Source organism: Odontomachus brunneus, unplaced genomic scaffold, assembly GCF_010583005.1.
Source record: "Odontomachus brunneus isolate Ranch 3 - 2012 unplaced genomic scaffold, Obru_v1 Obru_scaffold_080, whole genome shotgun sequence".
NCBI classification, from domain to species: Eukaryota; Metazoa; Arthropoda; class Insecta; order Hymenoptera; family Formicidae; genus Odontomachus; species Odontomachus brunneus.
In genome coordinates this window covers 1,526,598-1,552,143 of record NW_022639530.1, presented here as the reverse complement: position 1 = coordinate 1,552,143, position 25,546 = coordinate 1,526,598, and the positions used below count along the sequence as shown (strand labels likewise).

General features: G+C 40.0%; 2 protein-coding genes across 3 annotated transcripts in view; one reads left to right on the top strand and one right to left on the bottom strand.

Annotated features, from left to right (window-relative positions):
• The window catches only part of LOC116847562 (protein O-mannosyl-transferase TMTC1-like), a 240,500-nt gene that overhangs the window by 20,134 nt on the left and 194,820 nt on the right, over positions 1-25,546 (bottom strand). For both annotated transcript variants that reach the window (XM_032822660.1, XM_032822659.1), the window contains exons 8-13: positions 24,327-24,448; positions 24,070-24,234; positions 23,255-23,368; positions 5,389-5,529; positions 1,740-1,939; positions 767-902 (exon numbers count right to left, since the gene is read on the bottom strand). In XM_032822660.1, coding sequence (XP_032678551.1) covers positions 767-902; positions 1,740-1,939; positions 5,389-5,529; positions 23,255-23,368; positions 24,070-24,234; positions 24,327-24,448 — 878 coding nt within the window. The remainder of the gene's footprint in view (positions 1-766; positions 903-1,739; positions 1,940-5,388; positions 5,530-23,254; positions 23,369-24,069; positions 24,235-24,326; positions 24,449-25,546) is intronic.
• Positions 24,969-25,546, top strand: part of LOC116847561 (serine-rich adhesin for platelets-like) — an 11,355-nt gene continuing 10,777 nt past the window's right edge. The window contains exon 1 of the mRNA XM_032822658.1: positions 24,969-25,212. Within this exon, the coding sequence (XP_032678549.1) occupies positions 25,003-25,212 (210 nt within the window). The 5' untranslated portion in view covers positions 24,969-25,002. The remainder of the gene's footprint in view (positions 25,213-25,546) is intronic.

Below are 25,546 nucleotides of genomic sequence, written 5' to 3'. Positions count from 1 at the left end.
GGGGGGGGGGGGAGAGAACGATCGCGTCAACTCGCGAGAAACTGTCAAAGTTGTGTTTTCCTTTACGTATGTATCTCCTTGTTTTCTCCCTTCTTTTTCGCTACTTTATTCGATATATTCCGCGTGAAGTACGAAGATCGCGTGGAATTTTTAATCAAGCCGTGCGAAACGAAAATCGCGCGGGAGAGAAAGCTCGCCGGGAAAAAAAAATTGAATCCGTTCGCTGATTGCGAATCGACGTGTGCGCTAACGTACCGAGTACTTGCCGCGCGAATAAGCCCGGCCGTCCGCCCGCCCGCCCGCTTGATTCGCGCGCGACGCTGTAAAGCCCATCTGAAATTGAAAGGATTTCCGCGCGATAGAGCCACGCTTCGTCGCATGGCCGGAATTTGTAACGCGCCTGGGAGTACGTATACGCGGCGATCTCGCGATCGCGCGCGGCAGGGAAATTACGGGCACTCTCGGACATTTGCGACTCGCCGCCGCATCCGAGGCCGCGCTGTGATATCCTGCGGAATGTGGCATTTCGGCACTATCTTACATAATGCCCTGCTGGAGCACTCGTATCCCTTTCTTCCCTGAACGTGTCCCTCCCGCCGTATTCCAACGTTTTTGCACGAACGATTAAACGCGGAACAGGCAACACGTGATGCTCGGCGGTAATCTCACAGCACCATCCCCTTTCGGATGCCGCTAATGTTTCCCACCGCCGGTGACTAAACACGTGCGATGCTCGTGCGCGCGCGAGGAGGTCGCAAATGCTCACCTGATGATGAGCTGGTGCACCCGCGACCACTGACCTCGCAACCTCAGGATCCTCAGCATACCAATAAGCGACGGCTTGTGCGACGGGAAAATCTCCATGGCTCTAGAGTAGTAGCGCAGCGAGGGCAACCATTTACCTGAAAGATGCACCAGACAGGCTCGCCGTGAGTGTAAATTTAGGGCTGCGCGACTACGACCTCGTGGTTAGTTATGGCGGAGTTGTTCTATTGGGTTTTCATCTATAAGTTCGTGCGGGTTTTTCAACAAAAGTGGAGTGCAATTTATTCTCGTTAAGAACAATTTCAATCAATGATATATGCATCGTTTTACCATCTTTTGCCATCTCTCATGTAATTTCATAATTCACTTCTCGTGAAACGCTTCTCCACCGAAGAAACGTTCCAAGTGATTTTTCATATCTTCTAAAGAAGCAAAATTTTTATCGTCAAGCGAGTTCTGTAATGAGCGAAACAGGATAATCGGAGAGGACAGTGTCAGGGGAATATGGTGGGTGAGGGAAAATATCTCAAATAATTTTTAAAATAAAAAAGCATAATGCACCGGAAAATTTCGTTACTGTTTCCCATTGTCAAGCCGTAACGAAGACACTTCTTTAAAATTACTGCACTGAGGGAAAAATTACCTTAAAATCAACAAATATTTCTTTGATGGGTGCCATTAACATATTTACTTAAATCTAAATTCTCTTTATTTAAATCAAATATTGGTTACCTGATTTAAGTAAACAATATTTAGTTTAAATAAAGAGAATTTAGATTTAAATAAATATGTTAATGGTACCCATCAAATAAATATTTGTTGATTTTAAGGTAATTTTTCTCTCAGTGTAGACAAACATCCGCCCGAACTTATAAATCAACTTAACACTTTCGCTTCTCCGCTTCATGTGACTTTAATGCGATCTCTTTTCTATCCCCTGTTCCGTTAGCTTATTTTGTGTAACAGTAACTCACCGTTCTCGTATAGCCAGTGAGCATACTCGGCGAGAACGTCTGGATTGCGTGGCTGTAGGTGAATCACGTGCCTCAGGAGCTCGCCTGTTGCCGGACCGGTTGCAATTCTCGCCAAAACTATGAATGCCGGCGCATACGCTGGGTCCAGCGACACGCATCTCTTTAACATTTCGATGCACTGCTCTGTTCTGTTCGTCCTTCTGAAAACAGAAAATTTCGCGAGTGTGACTTACAAATGTTCTCAGGAAGTTCTAGCACTACACTCCGGCCTCAATTTTATTAGTAAAATCGTTTGAAATAACTAAAAGAATAAATTTACAATATTAGTAAGATGAACGCCGTGAAAGTCACAACATGTAACCGTTGTTTTATTTTAAAAATTATCAAATATTTTGAAAGTGATAAAATAAAAGTTATATGATACTCATTCAATACCAACTATAAAAAAAAAAAAAAACATAAAATTTGTTACATTTGAAAAAATTAATAAATAATCATTTAACTCGATTTGGAAATGCATAAGTGTTACATTAAAATGAATAATAAATTATAATAAATATAAAAATAAATGTAGAAAAATGATATCATGAAATTATTTTGCAGATCTGTGCCTATGTGTATTTTTACACGTCCTTTCATTGCGTAAAAGCATTTAATTATGTACAAGCAATACGACGTAAACTTTGCAGAAAAATGTCTGTCGGTAAAGTTTTTATAGATGCTTTAGCATCTCCTTAAGGCTTATTTATGTCTGTATCAAGTTTTATAAAGATTGATTCTGTACAAAAAAATAATACCCATTTTTCAAAATCCTTTATTGTATTATATAGATTCCACATATGCTTGCATAATACAATTTTATAATTAAATATCTGGAAAACGATAGGTAATAATGACTGAAATTTCTGTTACACATTGTCAGTTCGATTAACTTATGTATCGTATACGTGTTATAAATTTGTCTTATATTTGGTCAAACGCTTGAATCTTCTTAGCGTGACGCACTGAGAGTGATACTTCGTAGAGTAATGAGTTTCTTCGCATTCATTGTGATTTTATAATTAGATGAAATATCAGCAGATTTATAATGATATTTTGTAACGATTCGCGTTAAGTCGAAACACGTCACACATTACACACACACACATACACGACAGTTGTGTATATATTTGCAACTTGTAATGTATTTTATATAAATAATAGCTGAAATCATTAGAAGAATCCAATAAAATGTAATCAACGGGCAACGTAACGTAATTGGAAGAATGTCATTTATTATTCTTAACCAGTAACGAGCAACTCAATCCTAATTAGCATCAATTATAAATTCAATACATATCGTCCAAGCAATAGTGTTTAATGACTCGCTGTTCCCGGCACGCGGAAAACCAATAGCGTTCTCTCGCTAAAATAATATCGCTAGCAATTTGTTTGGCTTACTCTAACGTGCAAATAAATACGATGAAAATGCATCGCATTTTATGGGGAGCAGTTGATCATCAAAGGCCGAGGGTGCGTTAAAAAGAGCGAGGGGTAAGTTGCCGCGGTGAATTCGGCATTCCCGTACAAATTGAACGGCAATTTCGCGAACGCGTCCGGTTGAATTATAGTCGTGCGCTTTCATGTAATCGACTTTGCGCCCGACAAAAGACCCGGTAATTGTCAGAGAATGGCGACGCCAATAATGCCGATCGACAATGCCGTTTTTACTATTTACTCCCGTAGCGCGGCCGATGCTTTTTACCAATATCACTCTCTCGGCGTTTTTGCGCGATCGAGAGAGGAAACACTAGCCGACGGGGGAGCATTTATATAGACATCTGTCTGCGCTGTGGGGTGTCGCGCGAGCCAACTAGAAAATATCTCAGAAGCGCGGATTCAATGACGGCACCGCTCTTTCCAAGTACCGTCCATTAATTTTAATACCCCCGAAAAGCTCTCGCGCTCGGCGGACTGAGCCATGAAAGTCCAAGTCTGCAAATCGTAAGGACGGAAAGATTTGCTGATAAGGAGCCCACGACGTTCCGCATAACTTAAAAGAAATGCCTCTTTGAGCGCGGTAAAAGTAGAGCACGTGGTCATAAAATGAAAATAATAAAAAGAGGATTGCACAATGTAGTGGAACTAATGGGCAGTATAATATACGTTACATTGTTATCATTCCTTCTCAATTTCTGGGCTACGACCCAACTTTAGATCGTGAGATACTCCTGATGAATCGGAGTAATACGACACATTGATGCATGCGATATTTGATAAGTTCAATTTGGACACGTACTGTTGGGCATCATTTCTCCTTTTTCTAATTATTCTTTACAGTCTAATTATTATTCATTTTCTACCTGGCCTATATCACTTCACGTAGCAAATGCGTCTTGATATATTCGCGAACACAAAAATATCGCGTACGTGCGCGAAATTATATGTTTCTCTGTACGATATAACGTTAAATTACATTTGAGAAATTGCAGTTGATAATTTCAAAGAAACTCGCGCGGTTTGAGCGTGCTATCTAATTTCCACACATCTCTCTGCAGTCTCATGCGACGATAATGTGAGCACATGCATGCGTTGACGATGATAACGCGCATCTTTATAATCGAAACAAAAGCGTGCATCATGGTCTGCGCGCACAAATGCAGCCATTCTATTTCAAAGAGAGTCGCCTTATTACATCGCACGTCACATATGCACGGCTTTGTCATGCGTTACACATACACACACACACACACACACATACCTATATACATAAATGTATATACGTATTTATTCGAGCCACTGCATAATTTATTCGATGCGCAAGCGTTAATGTAGATTTCGTATAAAATTAATAAATTTACGCGACCTTATGTACAATGACAAAAGTTACAAAAACAATTAAACTATTCAGATAGATAGTAAAAATGTTTTGGGATCAGACATCGTGGAGATGAATTTAGTTTTTTCTTGGCAACATTACACCAGATATTTTTCATAGGAAGGCAAAAACAGTTCCCGGTTTTATTTTACGATTCGGTTATTTATACATCGTTGTGCGCGGTAGCGAATGGAAAGCCAAAATATATAATCAAATGTCGTAAATAAATATTTCGTATAGGACATATGTATAGGATCTTGAACAAATATTTTTAAAAAAGATAGAGAAGAGAGAAGAGTGGAAGGAGGGAGAAGGGAGAGAGGAAAATGATACCGAGATACATTTATTTTTCACGATGGGCACGTACGATGAGCGGAAAATTGTTATGCTCACGCATCGGTTAGCCGTGCGTGTATTACACTTCTATCCTTAATTAAACTTTAATTTATCAAGTAGGAGGCGTTAATTAAACTTTAATTTTAACCATGCCACTGGAATTACAGCCCACGCTAAATTTACCGTCGGAAACGCGGCTCGCGCCGGGTCGATAACCCGTTGATAAAATGGCGAACCAGGGAATGAGGAGATACTTTTATCACGTGGGAGCGACCAGCGGCTCCTAATAATTAATTGATATAATGCGATTCAATGAGTCACGCCGACGTGACCGCCGGGTTGGCCCAATTGATTAATTATATTAGTAATTGATAAACCTCCTGCGCACAACGAAGTGGCTCGTGATATTCGCATCGCACTAATATTCGGGATGAAGATGTTTATTCATTCACTGACCTGTACAATCGACCGAGATTGTAGTGAGCATTTACGTGACCTGGTTGAGCGTGAATAGCTGCTAGAAAATGATACTCCGCTTGATCGTCTATCGTGAGAGTCCCAAGATTATTATGCGCGCTGGCGTAGCCTGGCCAAAGCCTGAAACAGACACAGTCAGATGTTTTTAACATTGGCAATCTCTCGTCGATTGCGTGCACGCACTTTCTCACGTCAGGGTTTTAATTTCTCAGAGAGAGAAAGAGAGAGATGTCGCTTCAAAATTTATCGATTACATGTTTCGGACGTAATTCTACCCTCGTCAAAATCCAACGCGTACTCTTTATACGTTCGTTTCCATGCGCATTATACAATGATAATAACAACGTATATTACGCAAATAAAATGTCCGAAATTTTCAATATTGCAAAAGATGTCACGCTAACCATACAGACCGGTGTGAAATTATCTAAATGAATCATAGGTCACGGACAATTGGAGAATTAAGGGGAAAGAATGGGAGAAGAGAAGAGTGAACTCGACTCAACAGGACGCGAAAAGAAACAAAAGGATGGATTGAACAGACCGCGCGCGAACGAAGGCTCTACAAGCGAGATAATGGATCGGAATTACCCCAGGCCGAATCCATTAGCCTTTGATGGCGCTCGTCATTCCGGGGGAATAGTATTTCCGTCTACGAATCGTGACCGATTGCGCTTTCAAAACGTTTGTTGGAGATATTTCCCGGCGAGAGTAGTCGATCGGCGTTTTCATTTATCGAACGCAAGTATTCACTAGAGAGTTAAGTCGTATGTGCAATACAATACGTAGGTCGCATTAATTTCTCTTCGATAATCCGCTCTTAATCGTATAAAATTGGGGAACAATTTACAAAGATATGTTCGCCACGGAAAGGCAGCAGCATATTTAAATATACGGTTACTTGTTCTTAGATTGTTTTCCGATATTTGGCGTTAAAATATATGGTTTCGCTTTGCGTGGGTGTTTTCTCCGCATGCGAGCGGATGTACCGAGGATCGAATATTGTCCATAAGATATTCCAACGGTGAGACATCAAATGAAACCGATCGAATTGTACGGAGGATACGAGAAATTGGATATATTACGTAGCGAGCCGACCTTGGAGCCGCGTCCACATGTAGCTGTATTGGAAAATATTACAGAGAGGAGATATCTACTAGCGAAATCTAAGGTTGGTTGTTTCGTAGCGGTATAACGGCCCGGCAGGGGTTGCTTCCGAGAGCTCAATAAGGGACCATCGAGGGCGAAGAAAAATACGGAGATAGGATTCGTGTAAGAGTTACACGGCGGAATGAGGAAAGCGGATAAAGGTCCAAGAGGAAATCCAGCACCGTTGCTCCAACAGCGCCAGGGAAAAAAAGATAATCCGGCACGTTCTATACCAATGCAGTAATATATATATATATATATATATATATATATATGTATGTATAATCTACGTGTCTATTATTCTCAGCGAAAGTCTATTTCTATATAAGTATATTCATATATATTCCATATAAATATATTTCCATATACATATATATATATATATATATGTGTGTGTGTGTGTGTGTATGTATATATGTACATATGTATATATGTGTGTATATGTATGTCTACATGTCCGCGTATTATTCTCGGCGAAAGTCTATTTCCATATACGTGCATCTCCGGATAACGGGCGCTATTGTTACTTCACAACGTTTTGCACGATAGAGCGCTCTATACAAAAGAGGAAGGAAGAAGAGAAATACAGCGAAATAAGCTTTATCAGAAATCCAAATGTTTGTAACGAATATGGAATTTCGCATTCTACTTTTAACTCTTTAAAATACCAAGCAATTACAAGCGTCGCCAACGCCGCGCCGGTGAAAAAGCCCTTCTACGTTCATTTCCCCAAAATTCCGCGTTTTACGTGGCGCCCATGCGATAAAGCGGAAATTTTTCGTCGCGGGGATGCTGTCTGTTATAGATAGTTATCAAATTCTTCGGGATTCCTGCCGGAGACCGTCTTAAGACGCGGACATGCCTTGTACCTTGGCTTCCTCGTCTGCAGGAAAGAGGATTGCGTGGAAGGTATGCGCTGCTTCCGCGAGGTTCGAGGATAAGTCACAATCCTAGTGAAAATGCTAAGAGTGTGCGTGGCGCGGGGAGGGGAGAGGAGGGGTGAGAATACAAGGCAATGGAGGACGACGGGAAAGTCTATCCGAGTAGTAGCGAGCTCGCGTGCCTTCCTCCGGGAAAATTCGGTCGTGGATCGCGACGGATTCAGAAGTTGCTGGAACTCAGGCTCGGCTCGGGAAGAGCATTGTCCTGTCGAATGCGACGGGAATTCTTTTGTAAAGAATCGACGGAAGTCGCCGTTTAGCCGAGGCGAGCGTCATGCCGTTCCGCGTGCGTCGAGGGAAGCATCGGTGCAGGAAATCTGAGTTGTTTGAAAGGCGCCTTAATCGGTTCAATTAAGAAACAAGAAGAACAAAAAACTCGCGACGATGGAGCTGTACCCGCAAGGTGATTTGCATGTCCCCCAAATGCGATGTTCCCCGTCGCAGTCATTATTTTGCCCTGAAGGAGGCCGCTCCTCACGCTCGATGACTTTCTTTTAAATTTCAAATTATGTAAATACAGCCCGGCTTTCCCCTGAGTTAATTACTCTATTACTTTATCTCGGACGAGGTACGCGGGATCTCCTGACTGATCATTTCACGTAGCGCGTCGAGAGTTCAGATCGTTTGAAAATTGCGCGCCCGTTTCATTTCGCCTACGATTATGATCATGCTTCGATTTCATTATAATTATCTGTGATAATTGATAGAGAGAGAAAAAGAAAGAAAAAGTAGAGTAGAGTTTATTTCATTCCCCCTGAAGTTCGGATCCCTTAGGAATATAGTAACAATGTAATTATTGATATTGTACTTAAATAGAATAAAGTTGAAAATTATAAATTATTGAAATCACGTAAAAAGATAAATAAAGCAAAAATAACATAAAAGTAACACAACAATCGCAACAATAAAAATGCAAAATAAAAAGAGCGCAAAATGAAATAAAGTTGTACGCTAGGTTGTAATAATATAATACGGTAAAACAGGAATACTAGTACAATAAAAACCTGGTTATTATAAGAAATGAAAAGCTTAGATAACCGAACGTTTCGACTTTTGTAAGAGCTTAAGTAATAATCGCTTGAAGGCTGTCAGAGACGACGAGTTTACTACATTATGAGGTAAAGAATTTCATAAATATACAGCCTATACCGTGAATAACTTCTTATATAGCTCAGTGCGACAATTCGGCACTACTTTTTATCCAATTTGTAACCTGGGTAGCTTTAATCACAGCCAATGGAAATAAAAAGATTGTATAAATAAATTGGTTGCTGTGTTTGAAATATAAGGAAAATAAAACTCTGTGTGTGTGTGTGTGTGTGTCATCATATAATTCCTCCTATTTTCTACAGATAGCCAGTCTTCAAGAATGTATATTAAGATGATATGTGTTTTCCATTTCGACTTATGTATATAACGAATGCAAGAGTTAAAGACTCTCTGAAGTCTCGTGTTGTTTTCCTTTTACAGGTCGCAATAAACAATAAAACAGTAATCAAAGAACGTAAAAATAAATGTGGTAATGCTCGCGTAGCTACAAATTAATATATGCATGTGTGTGTGTGTGTGTGTGTAAGAGAGAGAGTGCTGTCGCATTTTTTTTTCAGTCAATTTCTCAGGCGATGTTCGAGATGCGTCGCACGCTTCCAAGGATAACTCGGTATCGGAGAGTTAAGAGAAAATCAATCAGCCGTTTCGTAAACTTCGTTAAAAGTTCTCGTGTATGCGCACATCCACGCACACACGTTAGCCACTGTGAGTACGCCTTGACAACTACAGCCTGAAGAAGAAGAAGAAGAAGAAGAAGAAGAAGAGGGTCGAAGAGGAAGGTACTTGGTCAAGACCAACTCTCGCGTGGCTTTTGCGCCTTTTTGCGGTGGGCGAGCGCTAGCGCGCGCGTGATTAAATTGTCGCGTCTTTCATGCTCGGCGGCAAAGCGCTTGATAATCCCGGATTTTCATATCTCATAATCTACATAGGCCATATCGACTCGCTTCGTTGGCCGGTACTGACGCAAACATGCCACCGCGTGCAAAACAACCCCGGGCTATTAGTCGTCTCCATAAAGCTGTACAAAGTTTTAATGAAGGCCACTTTGTCGAATGGTCCAGCCGCGCAACAATTTTTCATTTGTGCCGCCGCGCACAAAAGTACACGCTCCTGGCAAGTAATCCGTCTGGAAGATTGTAGTCGACCGGCGCACGATTTAAAGCACAGGGACTTGGCAAAGTCACGTCACATTACATTTCACGTATAAATCGGCCGGTAAGATACTGAGGCGAAATATCAACAAATAAAAGGGATAATAATTATGTCACATTTCTCTTTGTGTTTATTTCTTAGCATAATTGTATAGAAAATATCAGATTTAATTTTTCAAAAATAATTTTACGAACTGCTTGGCTTCTTCAGCACTAGCAAACTATAAATTGGCTATATCGATATTTCTCTATACACCTAAACAAAATATAATCTTATCCTTAACGGGATCATTTCAATCCTAGAGGATTTTACACAGGGCCTCCCAAGAGGATCTTCTGAAACTAAAAGGAAAATATTTAAGCACAATATTCTTAAAGTTAGAAAAACCTCTTCTTTTCTCTACAAGTTTTGCTTGTCGCGTCTCTCGCAAAAAGGCTTTGTGTCTCAAATAAACATTTCTTGACTCAAAAGGAAGTTAAAAGAAAGTTAAGATAACATCCAGTAGATTTTTCTAATTATAAAAGTCCACTTCATTAGAAGAGGAATATCGTTTCAGTAAAAGTTTGCGCTTAGAACATGAGATTATAAGTAATAACATCCTGCAACTAGATGCACAGTTCTTTTCTAGATGCACAGTTTGCTGGATGTAGAAACGCTTAATTGAAACATCAATCGCTCTTTTCATCGGACTGTGTAAAGTGTAAAAACGTAAAATCGTGCGTGTGCCCGCGCACGCACGAGACTCAAAATAATTAACCGGCACGCCTGTTTGAACGCTTTCCACAGCCGCGGGGAAGTTTTTGTTTTTTTCCAACTCGTGTACGAGTCGCGTGGAATATGTGCTGTCGAAAACTCGCGTAAAAGATGGAATAGCGTACAGTGGTCTCCGGAGAGGGACGCGGAGAAACCTCGATATTTACACGTCAGGGGTTGCCATCCCCGTAAAGTACCCAGCAGGGTGCCGCGTGCCAGGAGTGTCTCTTTATTGGATAATAAATAACCTGTTTCATTTATAAGAAGGAGATAAAGTGTGGTAGACTATGTTTCCCGAATAGATCCTTCCACGCCGACCCCCTTCCTGTGCAGCATCATTTTCCGGAAGTTGCGAACTGTATCGCGTTCCTCCAGTATTTATTTAATATGTCTAGCGGGCGCGTATGTCGGGACTTCTCCTCGTCATCGTGAAATTGCACGATCGACGAAGAGACTAGCGCGCGAGATATAAATAAACCATCGCAACCGAATGCACCGGCAGTTTTTGCTTCATGTCTCTACGAGCCGCAAATGTAATTATCGACTGAGGAAGTAGTTGCGTGGAAAAACAGGACTGTGTTTAAATTTAACGCTACTAAAATCAGAGTGAGGAAAGTCGAACGTAAAATAGAATTTTATTCAAATTAGAATTTTACTCAGGGAACTATACATTTCCGCGTAAAAATTCAAAGTTGGGAAAATATTGCAACATTGATTTATGTAATTTCTCCGTTTTCCAAGCGACTACAATTCTCTTGGGCGTTTGCCAAGCAAAAAGGACTATGTGTTTAAGAACGTTAATCCACGATAGTTTTACGATACTCTCGAAGGCGAAAACAAAAGAAGCAACGGCGATCTCGAACGGACATTCAGGCCATAAACTATATTTAGATTCGTATGCCGTGCGCCGCGTCACAGCTTACCGTTGGCGTTTACCGTAAAAGAAAGCTCGTCCACGGTTGAGCTGGGACGTTGTGCTCCTTACAAGATTCCTCGTCGTAATTTTCGGTAGACCAACTTTATGGTGGCGGAACGTCGTAAAGTTAAGACAGCGACGGGTGTTGGACATTCGAAGATGGAAAGAGTATGCGAGATAAAGAGAAGGGAGGTAGATGGAAATATATGTATGTCGGACTCAATACACCAACGAAGGTGCGATTAAAAAGGCGCTTCCGACCCTGGTTGTTCCGTTAAATAAGATAATGATAAATAATAATTTTTAAATTATATTTTTCTTAGCTTTAATGTCTAACTTAATGACCACTCAGATACACACACAAGGCTTAACCCTTTTCTCTTAACTCTTTAAGTCATAGTGTATCATATATGATACACCTTTTTTAGAGCAGTTTTTACAAATTTAAACTAATTTGTAAAAACTTCAAGCCGGTAGATTCATTGTGAAGCTTAGATGTTCCTCTAACAGAATCATCTGCATAGAACATTAAATTTTACAAATTTAATTATTCATAAACAAATTAATATATAAAAAAATTATATTATATAAAAAATGGTATTTTTAAAAATTCATTTACGAAAAATATTGCAAAGTAAACCTATGAAAAAAATGGCTTGGTTGATGCTTTTTGAGTTGTAAATAATGACGCAACCTTAAAAATTTCAAAATTCAAAATGGCGAACTCAATATGTTTTGTTGTACTTTATATACTATATTTACTGTCCTATTACATTAGTACAATATCTTCTTAAAGGTAGGATCTTCTTATAGTTAAATAATCTTAGAGTTCTACAAATGATATGTAAAAATGCAAAAAAAGGATAAAGTATAAAAAAATCCAACGTCACATTTATTTTTCTATCGGTACGCAGGATATGTTTACAAACATATGTCTAATACGAGCAGTTTCAACCAAAAATATCAATACGTTAACTCTTTCAGGAGCATAATTCGACGGCTCAGTGGATTTTTATGAAAACATGTATTTCTCTGTTTTTCTGGTCGCTGATTATGAATCTAAAGTCATATTTGAAAAATTTAATATAGCGGATTCAATATTAAAATTTTAGTAATATTGTCGCAAAACAACTACCTTAAGATAATTTTAGCAATCAAATATAAATAAATAGGTTGTCCTTTTTATCCAAGCGGATTTTTTATCCAAGTGCGGGCGCTCGCATGATTGCGTATTCAATGATTGTGATTTCGATTGTCTCTCGTGAAACACTTTAATATACACGATTTATTAGTGCAAGTATCACGATTAGAATTAATTCAGCATCATTTGGACATCGTTCCCCATAAATATATCGCCGCGAACGTAGAACAATGACGAAGCGTCGCTTCGTTGCGCCGCGAAGAATCGATCAGCAAACTATAGGCTCGCGTTGCTCGCACGTCGGAAACGTCGGTGGATAAATTAACCGCACGGCTTCCACCGTACCTTCCCTTTCTACAGGCACCCTCCACCGCGTGTTCATTGTACGCATGCACGTTTCACGTTGGTTCGGGACACATTCCGATCAATTCCGCTAAATTTCATGTAAACAAAATGATTATACATACGTGATATGCTATGACAAAAATTAGAGCACGCCACGTGCTGAACTTGAATTACTCGGTAATCACAACTAAATTTTCTAATTAAGAGAGAGATAAGGCCTATAAGAGTGATGTATGTTAAATGTTGGTGCATATTTGAATGGGAAGATAATGATGTTTAACCGTGTTAGATAGGTGCCAAATATTTTTTCAGTCTTACAACGTATAGACAAACTTTCCAAATCGATGTTGAATATCAATTATATCGTTATCATTTCATTAATTGTCTTCTTAAAATCCCCAATCCCAAATGTCAGTGGCCGAATTAGTACGGCACCCCACCCGGCAAATAAGGAAGTCCAGATTCGACTCCTGCTGAGGCAATATTTTTCGTAGCTTGAACCCTTTCGCTACTAATTTTTTTTTTTTAAATGTACAACTTTTTTTACTTTCGCTTCATTAAATATATTATAATTAATGTAATTTTAGCAATAAATTGAGAAGTTTTATGTTTGGCGTTAAAGGGATAAAACCGGAAGACTGATGTTCTATTAGAGTTTTTGAGAAAATATTTATCCCAACAGTAATAAGTAGAGTGATAACTGATGTGCTCTGAATGCCAAAAAAGCTGTTTATCCAATTAAATAAGGTAATATTACTAATAATAGGGAATGTCCCAGGACATATATGTCTCGTTAATAGCGAAAAGGTTAAACAGAAATCAGAAAGAAATGCTTAATTGGGAATTTTAAGAAAGGAATTTATCAAATAAATAATAATTAGAATTCAGAGTCGGTTGTCGTGGAAGATTTGATTCGCCGCTTGTGAGACGGACAAATATGTTGTCACGGAACAAATATTTGACGCGTGCGTTTAACACAATATTAACTTATTAACGCTCAAATGTGCTGAAATTTTACGTTGATTTGAGCAATTTATTTTACTACGGAAATGAGGTCTGTTTATAAAGAGTACCATTCCTATTATATAACTGTACTATATATATAATTTCGATATCGCTCTATCGAATAGCGTTGAGAAAATTAAAAAAAAATCGCAATTTATGCAAAATTTTTGCAAAATAAAATTAAAAACCGTATGTTTTTAGGGTTAATTTTTTCTTCTTCCTATTCCTATTTTCTCCATAAAAACGTGTTAGTATCGCTCAGGAAAGTATCTAAAACGTGTTCCCGATATTTTAATTTAAAAAATATGTCATGGATATTTTTTTCAACAAATATGGCGGTACCAAAATGGCAGTTGATTTGAAGCGTTTAATTCGAATTTTCGTTGATATTTGGTTATCGAAATTGTTTTAGGATCAATATTACTACAAAATTACATAGCAATTTACATAGTAATTACATAGTAAAACAATTTCAATAACCAAATATCAACGAAAATTCGAATTAAACACTTCAAATCGACCGTCATTTTGGTACCGCCATGTTTATTGAAAAAAAATACCTATGGCATATTTTTCCGATTTATTATCTATTTATCTAAGTAATAAAATTTCTTGTAGATATTCTTTGTAGTTGAAAAACCATAAAAAAGTTTTATATTTCTTACTCATTACTTTACCTATTTATTATACTTTTACCTATTCATTACTTTATTTATTTTCATTTCTAAAATGTAGTGTCAATGTTTGGCTGTGTTCTTGGAACGTTCTGTAATTTAAATTAGCCGACTTGGTCCACACATACATACACAAAGATTGAAAATAATGCTACTATAGGGAGTCTTTATGTACTTATTGCTCAAGCTGAGCATCATAAGCACGTATATAGGAGCTTAGTTTACCGTAAAACATTATTAATATCACAACGCTCAGGATACGGCCACTAAACAACAATACAAACTTTCTTCTTGTACTTGGTCTTGCATAACACAACCACGTGTTACGTAAACTGTGTTACGCGAATCTTACTTGATTATTTTTGTGCCGAGCGCGCGAGAAAGGCAGAATTTCGGTTTATTCTCCGAGCCAACAAATATACCACGAATACGGTGAATAAATAATTTCGTTTTTACATTTTTTACATTTGTATTTCGATGGAAATTCAACGAGGTCGCCTAGAATTGATACAAAGTGATTTAATATCGAGACCAACATTCTCATTTGGATAAGAAGGTAAACTGAGCGTGAAGAGCTATTCGTATTAATTGAATGGTTTTATATGTGCGGACGATTCTTACGAAATGCACTCGGAAAGCAATACGCAGTGAATTATTATTAGAGTGTCGATATTATTCAGGCAAAGCGCCGCCATGTATAGTCACGACTCGTTTCTCCACGTTTCCTTTCTACGAGCGATTGTCCCGAGAATTTTTATTGCGGATCAGCGTATTCAAGGGATTTCCTTCGCACTTGATTTACTGCGAGATACAGAAGCTGCGCACACCGTGGCGTGGCGTTTTATGCTCCGAGGCTGAATAATAGTAAAAGCGGCGTCGTAAAACTGCAATCAAATAATGCATTATCGTAAATATAAGGCTGTATAATGTCCGTGTAAAATTCTGACGGTTTATATGTCTCGTCCACCGCCGGGTATCTACGGGCCAGCAACAATGCATCACCTGCAAATGGCGCATATCGCGGCGCTGGTTTTGCCACAAATCGTAAAATAACGATATCAACTGCAACCGGAAATTTTTCAACCGCACCGCGTGTACCTTTACAGATACCGCTACAAATTTTTGTAATGTTTTGTTTGAATAATTTTTCATTTTCACGCGGTACAACAAATGTTTTCGGAAACCCCAGGGGATGAGAATATTTTAGGGAGCGTGCTTGCTCGTGATAATTCACTATGAATACTATTGCGCATAAAACAATTGATTTTTCAGAAAAAGGAAATCGAGGTATCGTGTGTGGGGAGACTAAACGCAGAAAATGCAAGGGGATGTATGATACTTTAGAGATACTTTAGAGTACACCGTACTTGCAAACTTCACCGACGAAATACTGATTCTTTTTTGCAGAGTTTCCGTTGTATTGGTTGCACAGAATTATATGTGCTTTTACACACTGAAAATATGTGTTATCTGAATTAGAGTATTGTACAATATGTAATGGAAACGGCAAAAAAATTTTTTAAATTGACATCTCGAGCTATCAGTTGGCGTAAATATTTACACGATAGAGAAGTCTGCAGCTTGTACTGCACGTACCGCACGTGTGTTTGCTGTTCTAATAAAAATTTGAAGAAACATTTCTGTATCTTCACAATTAAATATAGAATATCAAAGATATACAAAAAATTTAGAAAAAAGATATTTATATATGCGTGGTTGTGTTTCTTGCTAACATAATAAAACAAAGCAGCATATATTTATATAAGATTCATATGTACAAAAAATACGAAAAGGATGATATAATCGTGTCCACATCGCTTCTACATTATCGACATTTTTTCAGTTTGTCGTCAACTTCAATATCTTCTTAAGAAAATACTGGAGTCAATGACGAATTCTAAAATATTGAGAGGGTGAGGTTGAGATCATTAGACCACTTAAAGGATCCTATTTTGACAAAAATTACTACCTAATACCTAGGACTAAAATAATTTATACAGATAATGTTGTTTACTTTATTTCTTTATATTTATAGAACACACGATATTGTTTTACAGACAATTGTATAATAAAAGAAAAACAACTTGTGACAATGTTTCGTTCATTAGGGACCAGTGGAATCTTGATTGAACCGATACGTGAATCTTTACTGAACCTCTGTCACAAATTCTTCTTCTAGTTTAGATAGAAGATCACCTGTTGAATTTACTATTTAGAAGTGATCTTTGACATTTTTATTGGTTCCTTCAAATCTATGCTTCAGTGTCACTTTTGGGATGTCATATATTCTGCTAGTAACATTGAGTTCAATTTCTTTTTTCTATAATAATTTTAATCCCAATTTCATGTGCTGTTGTCTCGTTCCAACAATAATATTTCTCGCATTTGACCATTCTATAAAGAAAATTTAATTGGACTAGTTTATTAAAAGAGAGAAAGAGAGAGAGAGAGAGAGAGAGAGAGAGAGAGAGAGAGAGAGAGAGAGAGAGAGAGAGAGGAGAGAAAGAAATGGGAAAGAGGGGAGAGAAAGAAAAAGAGAGAGAGAAAAAGAGGGGGAGGAGGAGAGAGAAAGAGAGAACACCTTCTACGTAGTTCAATGATGACAACTAAGTAGGTTGACACCTATTACCAAAAACACGTAGCAAAATCCCAGCAATAACGTACTAGAAATTCGATAGAAGAATAAGTAATCAGTATGCTATTAAAGATATAGTTAAATAATATATCATATTTGTATTTACCTCTATAAATGCGTCTCATAAAAATAATATCATATAGTTACCAAACAAGTCTATATACGTCCTCACTACATATTCGCGTAAATTGATAGTCGACAGGGGGAAGGATCTGTCGATGCTTGTGACATGACAACGGAAATTTCTGACAGATCATTGCTGTGTTATCGCAACAGAGAGTGTAATAGTGTGACGTCGCTCCAATGATCATAACTTTATCCTAATGTAGAGACGATCGTCACTAATATAATCATGCTATCTCTTTCGTATTTCTTGTTGCATATAGATCTTATGTAAATATATCGCTTTATTTTATTTAGCGAAAAACTTAAGCACGCATATACAGAAATCTTTCTGCAAACTTCTCCGACTTAGCTTCTAAATTCAGATGTAGAGATACAGCAATGTTCCTTGAAATTTTTCTGAGCGGAGCAAACTCGGGTTCAGTACGTACAAACTCCAAATTCTTTATGTCAGAATATTTACTTTAACTGACAGCATCTGACAGGCAGATTTGCATTCGAAATGTCAACTTTGAAATTTTTTATCGCTTCTTTTATGTATTGAGTAATGTTCCCATTTATTCTCGCACATATTATGTAAGAGCATTTGTAATTCTATGCAGCCAATATAACGTATACTTTGAGACAAAAAAATCGGTGCTTTGTCGAGAAAAATTTCGACTCTTGCATCCTCTTTTAACCCGGACACAGATGATTTAAACTTTAATTTTTTCTAACGAAAGCAACGGATAATAACGCATCATCTTGTTCTGTTATCATCAAGGCGAAACTTTGACTAAAAAGTTAAGAATTCGGAAGATGGTTTAGCTTCTTTCTTTTCTCTTTTGCACACGCGGAGCGGAGAGAGACATGCGAGGAGTTTGAACGTGGTAAGAGGATAGCCCGTTGACGTAAAGAAAGTAAGAATATCGTGAAACTCTGGCATTTCATGGCTGTCGACTAAGAGAGCGAGCGAGCGAGCAGGCGAGCCGATAGGGAAGTAACGTGACTGTATACCAAAGTAACGTATCGGAAAGAGAGAGAGAGAGAGAGAGGAGGGGAGGACGAGTAAAAGAGAGCGTAGGAATGCGTTTTCACGATACGGTCCGCTTTTCCCGGCGAATGAAAAGCAAACAGAAAAGTCGCGTCTTACCTCGATTCTACGACGTTCCATCGACCGAGTATGCTCGCCTCTCCTTTTTCATTTCATTTCGTCTTCCTCTTTATCTTCCGCTCACAATTCTCAGGACACCTCGCGCCATTCTTTCCACGAATGCAATAAGAGCTCCAGAGAAAGAGAGAGAATGGAGAAGAAAGAGAGAGAGAAAAAGAGAGGGAGAAAAACGGGCGAGGGTGAAACAGCCGCCGAAGCGAACACCCCGGGAGAACTCTATGTTCTTCCGGCGACGCTCAATTATTACTCGTGCACGGACCGGGTCAATCTCGGGGGCTACTTTAAATTACTTACCCGACGCGATATTCCGGCGGGAGGTGAAACTTCACCATAGCTCTCTCCTCGGGGAAATTTCGTACGACAGATCGAAAACTAATTCGTCGCGCGAGGTTCAAAACCAGAAGCCAGAGTGTTTGTGGACGATGAACGCGCCCGCTATAACGTAGGGTGGGACACGCGGTAGAAATGCGAGATGCATACACGCGCGAAACTGGGGCAGAGGTAAGGGTGAATCGTGTCGTTTTCTCGAAAGGGATTTTATGGAATCGCGCGTTAACCAATACAACCATAAAAAACACGCACTTCCAGCAAGAGATAAACGTTAGATTGATGGAAGGATAGGCGGTTTCTTCCTTATTCTCCCTCTCTCTCTCTCTCTCTCTCTCTCTCTCTCTCTCTCTCTCTCTCTCTCTCTTTCTCTCTTTCTCTCTCTCTTTCTCTCTCTCTCCCCCCTCTTGCCGAACATACGAGCCGTTATGCGTCGACTGGAATAGCGTACGTATGTACGACGCGACGATTTGGCACACGAAACAAGTGGAGGAAATTGCTGGTTAGTCGGCGATTCGATTTTTCAGAGCCAATACCGGCCGAGCCGCATAGATCGCCACGCAGTGGTGACGCAAAAAGGACGGAAAAGCGGGAGGGCTAAAGGGAGAAAAAGAGGAAAAAGGAGGTGCGAGCTGCCTGCCTGCAGGAACGGCTGGAGAGAGCTCAGCGGTAGGAAATGAGATCTACAAGTGAGCGGACTGGACGCGAACGCGGGTGCACCGCCGAAATGCAATTTTCATCTAACTGCAGCTGCACCCCCGCCTCGCCGCGACTGCTACTCCGCCAGGTTGCTACTCCGCCGCAGCGACCAATTCTCCCTGTTCTCCTCCTTTCTCACCCGTCTCACTCCCTTCCCCCCTGGTCCTTTCAATTTTTCGCCCGCACCGCGCCACCGCCATTCTCCCGATATGTTTACCGGATTGATTGCGTCCGCGTAGACAAATAATCCGATATTACGATGAAACAATCCGACGCGGGCGTGCGCGGTGTTGCGAAACGCATCGCACGGCACATAGCGTTCGCGCGTGGTTAAAGCGCGGTGCGGGGGAGCGACCGGTTCGATTTATCGGTTTGCCGCAGATGATTGCACGATGATGAGTCGTGACGCAGCGCGAAAACACGCGTCCCGCCAGCTCAAAGCGAGGGCACGTTCGTTTCCCGACGGCCGATTATTTTTTACGTCGCGCGTCACCCATCACCGCGCGCACGAGTCTCGTACCAACCCCCGCGCGCGACAAGCGGGATAACGAAATTCGCGGAGTACTCGTAGAGGAGGAGCAGGGCAGGGGGGGGGGGCAGAAATGCGCATGCAGAAATTACAGGAGCGCGGAACGAGTGACGGAGGAACGGAACGAGAGAGCGAAACAGAAAAAACGAATGACTGGTTACCACTTCATCTCGAGCGCAGTCGAGCTGCGGCTAATTAATGCACTTTTGTCGGTTTGCTGCGACCCTGCTCGCGCTGTGCACGAGGGAGACGCGACGAGAAAAAGGCTCGACCTATAGTTGAGGAGCAGAGAAAGAGAAGGTCCGCGTGTAGCACGGCATAACAAGATTGCACACTACGTCATCCTTTTATAATATTCCGTGTATTCCGTTCCCGCTATAGATGGAGAAATACAGATTAAGCGGGTGAAAGTAGAATTTGCGCGCGTGTGATGACAGAAAGCTAACCATACGCGGACCTGAATAATAATAAAGGATAATATGACGTAATCGACGTTGTTTCGTGAAGGATTGCCGGGACGACATGATCCGCGATGTAAATCGTGAGCAGCAAGGTAGGAGCAACGAGCATTTGGTGGGTTGGTGAAAAAAATGTAAATCTACAATTTGCAATTATATTGTACCGATAAGTTTATGCATTAATTTACCGTGTTCCGTTGCCGAAAGATGAAAGAATTACTATAAAGTCGTAAGGGGGGAGACGAAGCTGAAAGTTGATTAAAATTCTTCAGCAATTCTGAAATTTATAAATAAATCCTTTTAATTACTTCCCTCTTCCTCTACTTCATCGTGATACATCCACCGTGAAGGGTATCAAGTCGCGTTCTGAATGCAAATGCATGTACATCGAGGCGATACGTTCTTTCACGGAGTAACATTCATATTCATGAATTTATGTTTGATATCTGCTCATGCGTAATTTGTTCCGTCGAATACATAAACGCAAAGTAGAAAGTAAGAGTACTTTTTTATGGTATTGAATTAATCCATAAGTTCGTGCAAATTTTTGTCTAATAGGCATTCACATTTTTGTATTAGGAAGTATTAGAGTAGTTCCGCACAGAGTTAGCTATCTGCAATACAAGCTTTGGTAGCTGACAGCATATTTGCAATGTATGTGATAGTGTTTGAAGAAAGACAGTTGTCTTTGTCTGCGACTTGAAAATGAAAGGCAATAATGAGTTCTTCCGATGTATTATGCTTTTTTACTTTGCAAAAATTGTTGGAATTTGACTGGGATGTTTTTCCTCACTCCCATCCATGTATTCATCCAATATTACACCCTCTAATTAACATTCTTTTCGCTCATTACAGAACTCCCTTGACGGTATAAACTTCGCTTCATCAGAAGATATGAAAAATCATTCGGGACGTTTCTTCGTCAGAAAAAAACCAAAAATGTTATACAAGAAAGAAATTATGAAATTACACGCGAAAAGTGGCGAAAGATCGTCAAAAAAAATGGCACATATATTATTGATTAAAATTGTTTTTAACAAGAATAAAATGCACTTCAATTTTGTTTAAAAATTCGCACGGACTTGTGCATCAACCCGATATTTGAGCCGATAATGACAAGTTCTCTTGCGATGATTCGTCAGATGTCGATTGTCCAATAATGAAGGAATTCCGAGTGACTTCATTATCGTAATATTTCGCTGGCGAGCGTCTCAAATGGATCTGTGACAGCTATATTTTAAACGTATCGTGACAGGTACACAATTACATGTGGTTTTTACGCGGATAGTCGTTCATTAATCGTCAGAGCGAGTAAGCTGTCTTAATAAAAGTCTAAAAATGGGCGTATGATTCGACGCGTTTAGCCACACACGAAACGAATTGCGCATATGAGGCAACAACACAAGCAGCTGGCAATTATTTGGTCGGCTGTTCAAACAGTCACCAGACAAGTCCGGCGCCAGTGCTCGAAGACCATCTCGTTCAGATAATCCTGCGTGCTTTAGAGAGATGCATTTGAGAAACTTTCTCAAATGTCGCGTGGCCCACTTTTCTCCATGAACATATATCTTTCTTAGATACGTAAAGAAAGATACGTAAATAGCAAACTGCAGGCAAACACAACATATAATGTTTGTAATATTTAACACGTTTCAGAAATTTATCACGTTATGGCATATTTATACGCTATATTTAAAGTCTTACTGAATTTTTCACACAAGTTTAGTCTATGTTCATTCAGTATTCTGAGCAGGATACGTGATAATTGTTCGTGCAGACTATCGGACTCATGACGCTGGAATTATTTAATAGGATCTCGCGACTTTAGCATTGTTGCAAATGCTACGAGGTCAAGTATATTAGTATAAGCTTTTATTCATCCCTTTGAATTTGGTTGAAATCCGAATAAATATGATCCAATTTCGTTGTGTGTGTGTGTGTGTATATGTTTTTGCGGTATCTTCTCTGTTTTTAGTAAAAATATAATTGGAATGAATAGGAACTCCGCGTTGCGCCGCATTGCGCTACTGACATGGCAATAAAGTAAGATTTATGATGATTTATGGAATGACGGATTTTATCGTTGAAATTATATCGATATCGGCATCGCAACGCTATCTTCCGCCAGTTGTGTACTCATATCGCGTTGATTATCTCTGCCATCACGCGTTTCAACGTAAACTTTCGTACACACGCAATTCATTGTGCAGATGAATGTCGCAGCGAAAATATTTATCGGGAAATGATTAAGCGTCAGCAGCGAATTACAAATTTAATCGATTTCGCGTGATATCGAGAGCGTACTCAAAAAGAAGAAAGTCCATTCACGAATCAGTTATAATGCTCATTGAAGTAAAGGCTTGTTAAACGACACGCGCAGTCGAATGAGTTCCCGTTACATGCAAAGTGTGTTCAAGATTAATCTCGTATAAGAAAGATGATACAAAGAACAATTGCAAATAATTGAGCAGTGTCGTCGGCACGTCAAGCAACGGCGGGAATGCCGAGTCTCTGTTGAAATGTGTCGCTAATTAAGAAATTGTACATTCCGAGACAACGAATCGTGGGATATTGGCCGACAATTCGAGACGAGAACAATCCCTGTGTTATTCTTTGACTCCGAGATAACGAAAGGTATACGAAGTGTGCGCATAACAACACTCTCCCTGGCAGGCAATAACGCCCGCGCGATTGTTCCCGCGCGAGTAAACGAACGTCACTTTTGTTTCAATACACGCTTCGAGATTTTGCATACCGACCATTCTGCGCGAGAAAGAGAATCACCGCGTACTTACCAGAGGGCCAACTGATAATGGTGGACCGCAAGGTTCGGTTGCGACGTGTCTTTGAGGAAGTTGGCAAAGTTGTAATGCATCTTGGCATTGTAGGGCAGGGACCGCAACCCCGCTCTGAAACAAGGCGATTTGAGGTCAGACAAGACCATCCTTCCGACCTCGACACGACCCTCACCACCCTCGTCATCCCGTATCTACGTTAGTTATGTTTCGCGACCCCATACAATCGGCGCCTAGCGGCTGCACGGAGTTCGCGAAGCTTTACAATACTGGCAGCGCGCCAGCCTTCTCGTTTAAGTCGGAACGAAGCGCTCGTCGCGAATGTCCACACGGACATCTTCGCGTGACGAGATCATTTTTGCGGTAATTGCGAGGTGGATACGATTGCGTGCAACGACTGCGAGAGACGATTACTTATATTGATCGTTGCCGCGCGAAGTTGATACACCCAGACACGCTTTATAATATAAGGTTATTATCGATCACAGAGCGCCCCTCCCTCACTGAGAGAAATTATCCGATAGAAAATTAGCAAACGGATATTTCCGATCAAAATACCGATGAATTTTCACAGCCTATCAGGATATCCGATTAAATTTAATCGAATACTTCCGATTCATAATGGCACTCATCAGATAAACCTCTCAAAAAGTTATGAACCGATATTTCTCATCAGATGTTTTCTGATCAGATACAAAAATTCGATATTTTGGTCAGAAATATCCGTCTGTTAATTTCTTATCGAATAATTTATCTCTGTGCTCCAAAAAAAAATCCCTCCTTGGCTTCCGCGGAAATAATTCCTTATCACGTACTTGATTAAAGTTTCTCTGGACGTCCAATCGTTATTCCGAAGCACCGTCCGGAAACATCCTAGCACGAGCAGGAGTACCACTCCCGTGGTGATCCAACTTCTCCGTCGTGGCACGGCTGTCCAGCTCACCTGCATACCGTAGACGATCAAAATGATCCATCCGACACTGTAAAATTTACACGGGGGGAATTCACGTCGGCCGTTCGGCATCAATCGTCGTGATTACGTGATAATTTGGCGAGCAGTTGGCGCGGTTACCTCGGCGTATACAAAACTCGCTCGGCGACGACGAAGCCCACGGTGACGAAGAGATTGGACGCGGGTAGGAACGGCAGCACCAGGAACATCCAACCAAGAACAAGAGGCGGATGCCTCTGTTGCTAAAAATAAAACGAGAAATATGATGTATTACTTGAGACATTCGTGCCGATAAGCGCAGGTTTAATATCCTCGTTATAAATCTGCCAACATCGAGATCTCTTTAAGTAAACTGCGCAAGTTTCATCATCTTTTCCGGACGAGTGTACTCGATTAAAGTTTACGTTGTACTATAAGTTTATGTCTGCTTTTACGCTTTGCAACCTCAGTCCCCCCTCTCCCTCCCTTCCCCCGTACTTATAAAATTACGAGTAAATTGCGCACACGCAAGCTTCAAATGCGTGACGAATAACGTCTCGGGTCGATATTCCTGATCTATCGCTGCTGTGACTTGTAATCGTTCAAAGAACGGGGGTGCTTTCGAAGAAAATATATAGACCCATAAATTAAATAAAATCAAATGACGAATCGAAGTTGCGCGTAACGCGCTTTGGAACAACATTTGGACACCCATCGCACCTTTGCGAGGAAACAGAATGTTTTCACAATTGCTAGAAGGAGTATAAAACGCAACGATTAACGACAACAGGTATCAGTTTGCAAAGCCTTGTCGAGGATGAAGATTTCAGTGATTTTAGTATTTCTCCTCTCTTGGAGTTTCGTCTCGTCTAATCCGCATCGACAGCCGTTAAATGACAAAAGTGTGGGTGAATTAAATCATGAAAATGATGGTGGAAGTGACAGTTCGAACCTCACGCGAATGGAATCGTCGGACGACGCGTCCAGTGGGAAAGACTGGGGAGGAGATAACTCCTTCGGTCAAATGGTATGTCGTCTAATTATTTGAGTATCAAGAACTATCGAGACACAACGCGAATATCACACTCCAGAAATTATTTCCAAGTTTCTTCGTGCGGCAGCAGCACGTTATAATAAAAAAACGTTCGGTCATAATATTATTTTTAAAGATATCTCAAAGCAGCTTTGTGTACACACGCACACACCCACCATTCGGAGGATACGCGTATTAATGTATTTTGGGCTTTTAAACATGAAGATTTCCATCATAACTTTCCTGTTTGCGTAATAAAATAATAATATATGCATTGGTAATAACCATATATATATATATATATATATATATATATATATATATATAT